At 40.3% G+C, this 11,842-nt stretch overlaps 1 protein-coding gene across 1 annotated transcript; it reads right to left on the bottom strand.

The window, feature by feature from the left end:
- Positions 1-5,749: 5,749 nt before the first annotated feature.
- LOC143263580 (uncharacterized) lies at positions 5,750-9,184 on the bottom strand (the record flags this gene model as incomplete). Its single annotated transcript, XM_076528444.1, has 3 exons — positions 7,051-9,184; positions 6,584-6,972; positions 5,750-5,939 (listed from the first exon to the last, which is right to left on the bottom strand). Coding segments are annotated over exons 1-3 (2,713 nt in total), but the record flags the coding sequence as incomplete, so codon positions are not given.
- Positions 9,185-11,842: the final 2,658 nt, after the last annotated feature.

Genomic DNA, 11,842 nt, shown 5'->3' on the forward strand with positions numbered 1-11,842 from the left:
TCACTTATATCCCAATTGTTTGAAGCTGAAACATTCGTTTCGCATGGATTTGAAGCTAAACCTTCTACATCGTATTGATTTGATGCAAAACCTTCTACATTGCATTGATTTAAAGCTAAACCTTCTACATCCCATTGATTTGCTGCTAAATCATGGATTTCACATGGATTTGAAGCTAATTCGTTTGTTGCGCATGCAGTTGAATCTAAATAACGTATATCACAAGTATTTGTAGCTAAACCATTTATTTCGCATGGATTTGAAGCTAAACATTCTACATCGCCCTGATTAAAGCTAAATCATGTGTTTCGCTTGGATATGAAGCTAAACCTTCGACATAGCATTGATTTGAATCTTAATCATGTGTTTTGTATGGATTTGAAGCTAACTCGTTTGTTGCCCCTGCATTTGAAGCTATATCACTTACATCCCAAGCGTTTGAAACTAAACCATTTATTTCGCATGGATTTGTAGCTAAACCTTCCTCATCGCATTGATTTGAAGCTAAATCATGTGTTTTGCATGGATTTGATGCTAACTCGTTTGGTTCCCCTGCATTTGAAGCTATATCACTTATATCGCAAGTATCTGAATCTAAATCATTTGTTTCGCATGGATTTGAAGCTAAACCTTCTACATCGCATTGATTTGAAGCTAAACCTTCTACATCGCATTGATTTGAAGCTAAATCATGTGTATCGCATGGATTTGAAGCTAACTCGATCGTTTCGTCTGCATTTGAAGCTATATCACTTATATCGCAAGTATCTGAACCTAAATCATTTGTTTCGCATGGATATGAAGCTAAGCCTTCTAGTTCGTATCGATTTGAAGCTAAATCATTTGTTTCGCATGGATTTGAAGCTAAACCTTCTACATCGCATTGATTTGCAGCTAAATCATGTGTTTTGATGGATTTGATGCTAACTCGTTTGTTTCCCCTGCATTCGAAGCTATATCACTTATATCGCAAGTATCTGATGCTAATTCAGTTGTTTTGCATGGATTTGAAGCTAAATCTTCTACATCGCATGGATTTGCAGCTAAATCATGTGTTTCGCATGGATTTGAAGCTAACTCGTTAGTTTCGCCTGCATTTGACGCTATATCACTTATATCCCAATTGTTTTAAGCTCAATCATTTGCTTCGCAAGGATTTGAAGCTAAACCTTCTGCATCGCATTGATTTGACGCTAAATCATGTGTTTTGCATGGATTTGATGCCAACTCGTTTGTTTCCCCTGCATTTGAAGCTATATCAGTTATATCGCAAGTATCTGATGCTTAATAATTTATTTCGCACGGATTTGAATTTAAATCATCCACATCGCATGCATTTGCAGCTAAATCATGTGTTTCGCTTGGATTTTGAAGCTAACTCGTTTGAATCGTCCGCATTTGAAGCTATATCACTTATATCCCAATTGTTTGAAGCTTAATCATGTGTTTTGCATGGATTTGTAGCTAAGCCTTCTACTTGGTATCGATTTGAAGTTAAATGATATGTATCGCATGGATTTTGAAGCTAACTCGTTTGATTCGTCCGCATTTGAAGCTATATCACTTATATCCCAATTGTTGGAAGCTAAATCATTTGTTTCGCATGGATTTGAAGCTAAACCTTCTACATCGCATTGATTTGAAGCTAAATCATGTGATTCGCTTGGATTTCAAGCTAACTCGATCGTTTCGTCTGCATTTGAAGCTATATCACTTATATCGCAAGTATCTGAACCTAAATCATTTGTTTCGCATGGATATGAAGCTAAGCCTTCTAGTTCGTATCGATTTGAAGCTAAATCATTTGTTTCGCATGGATTTGAAGCTAAACCTTCTACATCGCATTGATTTGCAGCTAAATCATGTGTTTTGATGGATTTGATGCTAACTCGTTTGTTTCCCCTGCATTCGAAGCTATATCACTTATATCGCAAGTATCTGATGCTAATTCAGTTGTTTTGCATGGATTTGAAGCTAAATCTTCTACATCGCATGGATTTGCAGCTAAATCATGTGTTTCGCATGGATTTGAAGCTAACTCGTTAGTTTCGCCTGCATTTGACGCTATATCACTTATATCCCAATTGTTTTAAGCTCAATCATTTGCTTCGCAAGGATTTGAAGCTAAACCTTCTGCATCGCATTGATTTGACGCTAAATCATGTGTTTTGCATGGATTTGATGCCAACTCGTTTGTTTCCCCTGCATTTGAAGCTATATCAGTTATATCGCAAGTATCTGATGCTTAATAATTTATTTCGCACGGATTTGAATTTAAATCATCCACATCGCATGCATTTGCAGCTAAATCATGTGTTTCGCTTGGATTTTGAAGCTAACTCGTTTGAATCGTCCGCATTTGAAGCTATATCACTTATATCCCAATTGTTTGAAGCTTAATCATGTGTTTTGCATGGATTTGTAGCTAAGCCTTCTACTTGGTATCGATTTGAAGTTAAATGATATGTATCGCATGGATTTTGAAGCTAACTCGTTTGATTCGTCCGCATTTGAAGCTATATCACTTATATCCCAATTGTTGGAAGCTAAATCATTTGTTTCGCATGGATTTGAAGCTAAACCTTCTACATCGCATTGATTTGAAGCTAAATCATGTGATTCGCTTGGATTTCAAGCTAACTCGTTTGTTTCGGCTGCATTTGAAGCTATATCACTTATATCGCTAGTATCTGAATCTGAATCATTTGTATCGCATGGATTTGAAGCTGAACATTCTACATCGTATTGATTTGAAGCAAAACCTTCTACATTGCATTGATTTAAAGCTAAACCTTCTACATCGGATTGGTTTGAAGCTAAGCCTTCTACTTCGCATAGATTTGAAGCTAAATCACGTCTTTGGCTTGGATTTGAAGCTAACTCGTTTGTTTCGCATGCAGTTGAAGCTAAGTCAAGTATATTACCAGTATTTGAAGCTAAACCATTTGATTCGCATGGATTTGAAGCCAAGCCTTCTACTTCGCAATGATTTGAAGATAAATCATGTGTTCCGCATGGAATTGAAGCTAACTCGTTTGTTTGGCATGCAGTTGAAGCTAAATCATGTTTAAAACAAGTATTTGAAGCTAAGCTATTCGTTTCGCATGGATTGGAAACTAAGCCTTCTACTTCGCATTGATTTGAAGCTAAATCTTTTCTTTCGCTTGGATTTGAAGCTGAACCATGTGTTTCGCTTGAATTTGAAGATAGGACGTTTGTTACGCATGCAGTTGAAGCTAAATCATGTATATCACAAGTATTTGATGCTAAACCATTTGTTTCGTATGGGTTTGAAGGTACTCCTTCTACTTTGAATTGATTTGAAGCTAAATCACGTGTTCCGCTTGGATTTGAAACTAAACCTTCTACATCGCATTGATTTGACGCTAAATCATGTGTTTCGATTGGATTTGAATCTAACTCGTTTCTTTCGTCTCCATTTGAAGCTATATCACTTATATCGCAAGTATCTCAACCTAAATCATTTGTTTCTCATGGATGTCAAGATAAGCCTTCTACCTCGTATTGATTTGAAGCTAAATCATATGTTTCGCACGGATTTGAAGTTAAGCCTTCTACTTCGTATCGATTTTAAGTTAAATGAAAATGTATCGCATGGATTTTGAAGCTAACTCGTTTGATTCGTCTGCATTTGAAGCTATATCACTTATATCCCAATTGTTTGAAGCTGAATCATTTGTTTCGCATGGATTTGAAGCTAAAACTTCTACATCGCATTTATTTCCGGCTAAATCATGTGTTTCGCTTGTATTTGAAGCTAGCTCGTTTGTTTCGTCTGCATTGGAAGCTATATCACTTATATCGCAAGTGTTTGAAGCTAAATCATTTGTTTCGCATGGATTTGAAGCTAAACCATCTACATCGCAATGATTTGAAGCTAAATCACGTGTTCCGCTTGGATTTGAAGCTAAACATTCTACATCCCATTGATTTGCAGCTAAATCATGGGTTTCACATGGATTTGAAGCTAATTCGTTTGTTGCGCATGCAGTTGAATCTAAATAACGTATAGCACAAGTATTTGTAGCTAAACAATTTATTTCGCATGGATTTGAAGCTAAACAATCTACATCGCACTGATTAAAGCTAAATCATGTGATTCGCTTGGATATGAAGCTAACTCGTTTGTTTCGTCTGCATATGAAGCTATATCACTTCTATCGCTAGTATCTGAAGCTAAATCATTTGTTTCGTATGGATTAGAAGCTAAACCTTCTACATAGTATAGATTTGAAGCTAACTCGGTTGTTTCGTCTGCAGTTGTAGCTATATCACATATATCGCAAGTATCTGAAGCTGAATCATTTGTTTCGCATGAATTTGAAGCTAATCCTTCTACATCGCATTGATTTCAAGTTAAATCATGTATTTTGCATGGATTTGATGCTAACTCGTTTGTTTCCCCTGCATTTGAAGCTATATCAGTTATATCGCAAGTATCTGATGCTAAGTCATTTGTTTTGCATGGAGTTGAAGCTACATCTTCTACTTCGCATTGATTTGAAGCTAAATCATTTGTGTCGCATGGATTTGAAACTAAACCTTCTACATAGCTTTGATTTGAAGCGTAATCATGTGTTTCGCATGGATTTGAAGCTAATTCGCTTGTTGCGCATGCAGTTCAATCTAAATAACGTATATCACAAGTATTTGTAGCTAAACCATTTGATTCGCGTGGATTTGATGCTAATCCTTCTACATCGAATTGATTTGAAGCTAAGTCATGTGTTTCGCATGGATGTGAAGCTAACTCGTTTTGTTGCGCATGCAGTTGAACCTAAATAACGTATATCACAAGTATTTGTAGCTAAACCACTTATTTCGCATGGATTTAATACTAATCCTTCTACTTCGAATTGATTTGAAGCTAAATCATGTGTTTCGCATGGAATTGAAGATAACTGGTTTGTTTCGTCTGCATTTGAAGCTATGTCACTTATATCGCAACTATCTGAAGCTAAATCATTGATTTCGCATGGATTTGAAGCTAAGCCTTCTACTTCGTATCGATTTGCAGTTAAATGATATGTATCGCATGGATTTTGAAGCTAACTCGTTTGATTCGCCAGCATTTGAAGCTATATCACTTATATCCCAATTGTTTGAAGCTAAATAATTTGTTTCGCATGGATTTGAAGCTAAACCTTCTACATCGCATTGATTTGAAGCTAAATCATGTGTTTCGTCTGCATTTGAAGCTATATCACTTACATCGCAAGTATCTGAAACAAAGTCATTTGCTTCGCATGGATTTGAAGCTAAACCTACTACATCGCATTGATTTAAAGCTAAATCATGTGTTTCGCTTATATTTGAAGCTAAACCATCTGCATCGCATTGATTTGAAGCTAAATCATGTGTTTTGCATGGATTTGAAGCTAAACCTTCTACATCGCATAGATTTGAAGCAAACTCGTTTTTCCCCTTCATTTGAAGCTATATCACTTATATCGCAAGTATGTGAACCTAACTCATTTGTTTCGCATGGATTTGAAGCTAAACCTTCTGCACAGGCATTGATTTGAAGCTAAATCATTTGTTTCGCATGGATTTGAAGCTAAACCTTCTACATCGCATTGATTTGAAGCTAAATCATGTGTGTTGAGGACTCATCAGATGGATGACGGAGATCCTCTGAATATTGCACTTGGTGCCGACTACCTCGAAGGACCACCCACTGTAGTGGGACTATTTGTAACGCGCAACCTAACCGTTACGCGGATCTCACTATGTGTTCTGTTCTGTTCTGTTTGAAGTTGTCTGTCTATCGCTCTAAGACTGTTCTGTCTGTCTGTACTCTCTGTCTGTTCTGTGCGTCTAAGAGTGTTCTGTGTTGTAAGAATGTTCTGTTTACTTCTGAGACTGTTCTGAGACTGTTCTGAGACTGTTCTGTTCTTCTTCTGAGAGTGTTCTGTGCTCTAGAGGACCGGAGTCATGTCTCATATCACCTCGGTCCTCCCTACTTCTCTTAACCTAGGGTGGGCGGCAAGGAATTACGGTCCAATCACTGCAATCCCAAATCCAGGAGACTGCCCCAAAACGGTGGGCCGGGAGTTAGGAGGGAGAGTGACAAAATAACTCCTGCGAGACATCCCGCGCTGATGGGCCTACGTGCCCGAACAATGCCAGACCCAACCGTCATTGACTGGACCGTAATCAAGGACCAGGAGACGTTATGACGGTGCCACATGTGCCCGGGAACGGCCCGGGACAGACCCATATCGTCCGGGTACCCAAGCACATGGCCCCTGCCATAAATCCTGGCCACTTGGCCCTAACATACCGCCCACCTTGAACATGCATCGCATGTTCAACTATGTCTATATTTTATAACCCATATAAGTGTAAGCTTATGATATGATTACAATCTACGTATTCTGTGCGAATATTACAATATTTACAATGATCGAGATTTACACTATACATAGTTGCGCTACACCTCGTGTGACATTTCTAAGTGATCTAACGGTATTATACACAATTTTGTCACGGGTCGTTTAATTGTTCCGGTTGACGTTCTGACTGTTGCGACACGAATCACTCCATCTGTACCAGGGTGTACCTGAACGATTCTTCCCATGCTCCACTGTAACGGGGGTAGACTGTCCTCCTTGATGATGACCAAGGAATCCACGGCTAATTTCGACGTGGTGGAATGCTGCCATTTGTGTCGTTGCTGCAACTGTTGTATACATTCCCGCTGCCACCTTTGCCAGAAATGCTGGACCATTTGCTGGATTAGCTGGTATCTGTTAAGTCGAGTGACCTTGATATCTCGTAGGTCATGAGATGGCAGTGTTGTAAGGGCAGTACCAATTAAAAAATGCCCAGGAGTCAAAGGGTTTAGGTCTGTGGGATCTGAGGATAATGGTGAAAGTGGACGTGAATTTAAACAGGATTCTATTTGCGTCAGTAACGTATATAGCTCTTCGAACGTGAGCCTCTGATCTCCTATAACGCGTGTGAGGTGGTATTTAGTAGGCGGATTGCTCGTGTGTACCTTCTACAATGCGCGACATGTGCCCTAACGTCTCATATTCTGACATGAATTCTGTATACTGCTGTCTTTTGGTCGTAGTCTATGGGTGCGTTGGATAGTCTTCCGCCCACCCTGAGTAGTCCGCCATTGTCCAGAAGTACATTTAGGGACCGTAGCGCACTGGAATTTGGAAGTGCTTGTTGCGTTTGTACTAATCTGATCTCTGTCGAAAATGCCTCCCTTTGCGCAAGTAATTCCAAACGTGTTCTCGCTGCATTGATTTCTATTGTTTGGGGTTAGTTCCTCTATGTCCCAAAACCTCTCTAATTGAGATTGCAGGTCATTGAGTGTGGCTAAACAACACATATTGTTTTGTGGTAATTTCTTATCTGCCCAGGTAGGAGTGCCTCCCAAAACCCAACCGAGTTGGGTCTTTTGCAAGAGCAGGTTGGAAGTTGATTTGTGTTGACCGACACATAGCAATGTCCAAAATAGACCTGCTCCAATGATCATATCTATTGGCCGTTGTAAATGGAATTCTGGATCGGCTAGCTCTATGTGACTTGGAATTTCTATTTTTTCTCTATGTATCTGAAAATTGGGCATGTCTGACGTGATGGTTTCTATTGATAGGCATTGTACCGTGTGTTGAGATTTATTATATCGCGAATGAATTGTTAATGTTGCTCTACCTTCTATGGAATTTACTGCCCTTCCTAATCCTGTCACTGTTGAACTTATTGCAGTCGGTTTGATGCCGAGTCGTTGGCAAAATGCCGTGGTTATAAAATTTGCTTGAGATCCCGAATCTAATAATACCCTGCATTTATGTGACTGACCACCCTTGTCCTTGACATAAACTATTGCTGTCGATAATACGGCATGCCCTATTGTATTTGCTACGTTAGCTGTGAGTACTGGGGGTTCTCGCGAATCTGATTCTCCTGTATCCGCGTAGCCTTCTTCTGCGCGTTTGAATTCTGGATTATGTAATAAGGAATGATGCTTCCTTCCACACTGTTTGCAATGACTCCGTGTACACGCCCGTACCCGATGTCCCGATGACAAACAATTGAAGCACAGCCGGGCTTCTTGCACTATCTTTGTTTTTGTATTTAAATCGCTGTTCTTAAATTTGTCACAGTTATATATCGCGTGATTGGCCTTACATGCGGGGCACCCGGCTGAGTTAACTACATGCGAAGCTATGTAGTTGTAACGAGGGTTATTGTTTGTTCCTCGAGGTCGCTGGTCGACCCTGGGTGCAGCTATCTGAACACTGACCGCGATATTTGCTAAATATTTGGAACGTTCTTCTATAAACGCAGAGAATTGACCAAATGTAGGCATTTCCGACTGAGATATTATTCTCTTATCCCATTCTCTCATGGACACTTGACCTAACTTTCTGGACAATAATGGAACTAACATGGTATCCCAAGTTTCAACCGATTCACCCAAAGACATTAACGCTATTCTATGATTTGTAGCTTCGTCCAGAAATTCCCGCAATGTGATGTCTGATTCCCTTTGAATGGATTTTAAATCAAGTAATGAATTTACATGGTGCCGCTTGAGACTTGTGGAATCTTCATATCGCGACTTGAGTAATTCCCATGCATGTCTGTAATTTGTTCCGGACACGCCTAACGCTTGAATCACACGAGCCGCTACCCCCTTGAGTGAGGTGTTTAAATAATGGAACCGTTGTATGTCTGTTAATGAATTATTCTCGTGAATCACTGATGTAAATGTGTCTTTAAATTTCACCCAATCACTGTAATTGCCATCAAAGGAAGGCAGTTGCAGTGTCGGTAATCTAATGTTTATTGCGGTATCTGCAGTCTGCGCGGATATCGGGCTGTTCGTGGTTATCCTACTCTGTTCCGGAGTGGCACGGGCAATGACTATTTCAACTTGATCTATCAGATCAAAATACGCCGTCTCGAATTCTTCGCGCTCGATCGCGTGCGCTGCTTCGGCGTCCGTTCCAGCTACGAGTATTTCGATTCTCGTTTGAATTCTATTAAAATTGTCAAGGAGACATACATTTGCTTCTAACCGTTTCTTAAGAGAGCCCACCGAAGTCGTGGTCGCGAATTTGCAAATAAATGTCTTAAACCGCGTGAGTGCAGCCTTGACCGTTCCGCGCTCGATCATCAACGGTTTGAGATCTTCCGCCATAGTGATTTACTGACGCAAATGGGACTATAAAGGTACTTATCACTTGGGCTGGGATACTTGGTACTGCTGTCGATGCCTGTTGGCTGCACTGGGATGCTGCGTTGTTCTGCAATGATGTTGAGCTGCTGCGTGATTGTCCTGCTGTGGTGCTGGACTTCTGTGGTGTTGCACTGCTCTGAAGCTATATGCACTGCCTTCTCTGGATGCTGTAGCCTCCGGAAGAAACTTCTCGTCACTGAGCTCCTGAGATTCCTGATTGAAGCCAGGTGTTGGTGCTCTCGTGATACCCTGTGCTGCGTGGCTGTAGCCTCTGATGATCTGTCACTTTGTCTATGCGTTCTTAGATCCGGCTCGAAGGACCAAATGCTGCGTGGCTGTAGCCTCCGATGATCTGTCACTTCGTCTGTGCGTTCTTATATCCGGCTCGAAGGACCAAATGTTGAGGACTCATCAGATGGATGACGGAGATCCTCTGAATATTGCACTTGGTGCCGACTACCTCGAAGGACCACCCACTGTAGTGGGACTATTTGTAACGCGCAACCTAACCGTTACGCGGATCTCACTATGTGTTCTGTTCTGTTCTGTTTGAAGTTGTCTGTCTATCGCTCTAAGACTGTTCTGTCTGTCTGTACTCTCTGTCTGTTCTGTGCGTCTAAGAGTGTTCTGTGTTGTAAGAATGTTCTGTTTACTTCTGAGACTGTTCTGAGACTGTTCTGAGACTGTTCTGTTCTTCTTCTGAGAGTGTTCTGTGCTCTAGAGGACCGGAGTCATGTCTCATATCACCTCGGTCCTCCCTACTTCTCTTAACCTAGGGTGGGCGGCAAGGAATTACGGTCCAATCACTGCAATCCCAAATCCAGGAGACTGCCCCAAAACGGTGGGCCGGGAGTTAGGAGGGAGAGTGACAAAATAACTCCTGCGAGACATCCCGCGCTGATGGGCCTACGTGCCCGAACAATGCCAGACCCAACCGTCATTGACTGGACCGTAATCAAGGACCAGGAGACGTTATGACGGTGCCACATGTGCCCGGGAACGGCCCGGGACAGACCCATACCGTCCGGGTACCCAAGCACATGGCCCCTGCCATAAATCCTGGCCACTTGGCCCTAACAATGTGTTTCGCTTGGATTTGAAGCTAAATCTTCTGCATCGCATTGATTTGAAGCAAAATCATGTGTTTTGCATGGATTTGATGCTAACTCGTTTGCTTCCCCTGCATTTGAAGCTATATCAGTTATATCGCAAGTATCTGATGCTAAATCATTTGTTTGGAATGCATTTGAAGCTATATCACTTATATCGCAAGTATCTGAATCTAAATCATTTGTTTCGCATGGATTTGAATCTAAACCTTCTACATCGCATTGATTTGAAGCTAAATCATGAGATTCGCTTGTATTTGAAGCTAACTGGTTTGCTTCGGCTGCATTTGAAGCTATATCGCTTATATCTCAATTGTTTGAAGCTAAATCATTTGTTTCGCATGGATTTGAAGCTAAACCTTCTGCACAGGCATTGATTTGATGCTAAATCGTGTGCTTTGCATGGATTTGATGCTAACTCGTTAGTTTCGACGGCATTTGAAGCTATATCACTTATATCGCAAGTATCTGAAACTAAATTATTTTTTTTCGCATGGATTTGAAGCTAAGCCTTCTACTTCGTATCGATTTGAAGTTTAATGATATCTATCGCATGGATTTTGAAGATAAGGCGTTTGATTCGTCAGCATTTGAAGCTATATCACTTATATCTCAATTGTTTGAAGTCAAATCATTTGTTTCGCATGGATTTCAAGCTAAACCTTCTGCACAGGCATTGATTTGAAGCTAAATCGTGTGTTTTGCATGGATTTTATGTTAACTCGTTAGTTTCGACGGCATTTGAAGCTATATCACTTATATCGCAAGTATCTGAATCTAAATCATTTGTTTCGCATTGATTTGAAGCTAAGCCTTCTACTTCGTATCGATTTGAAGTTAAATGATATGTATCGCATGGATTTTGAAGCTAACTCGTTTGATTCGTCAGCATTTGAAGCTATATCACTTATATCCCAATTGTTTGAAGCTAAATCATTTGTTTCGCATAGATTTGAACCTAAACCTTCTAGATCGCATTGATTTGAAGCTAAATCATCTGATTCGCTTGTGATTGAAGCTAACTGGTTTGCTTCGGCTGCATTTAAAGCTATATCACTTATATCTCAATTGTTTGAAGCTAAATCATTTGTTTCGCATGGATTTGAAGCTAAAGCTTCTGCACAGGCATTGATTTGAAGCTGAATCATGTGCTTCGCATGGATTTGAAGCTACCTCGTTTGATTCGTCTTCATTTGAAGCAATGTCACTTATATCTCAAGTGTTTGAAGCTAAATCATTTGTTTCGCATGGATTTGAAGCTAAACCTTCTACATCCCATTGATTTGCTGCTAAATCATGTGTTTCGCATGGATTTGACTCTAACTTGTTTGTTTCGTCTGCATTTGAAGCCATATCACTTATATTCCAGGCGTTTGAAACGAAATCATTTGTTTCGCATGGATTTGAAGCTAAACCTTCTACTCCGCATTGATTTGCTGCTAAATCATGTGCATCGCATTGATTTTGAAGCTAACTCGTTTGATTCGTCTGCATTTGAAGCAATATCAAT

This window comes from Megalopta genalis, unplaced genomic scaffold (genome assembly GCF_051020955.1).
Source record: "Megalopta genalis isolate 19385.01 unplaced genomic scaffold, iyMegGena1_principal scaffold0810, whole genome shotgun sequence".
Classification (NCBI taxonomy): Eukaryota; Metazoa; Arthropoda; class Insecta; order Hymenoptera; family Halictidae; genus Megalopta; species Megalopta genalis.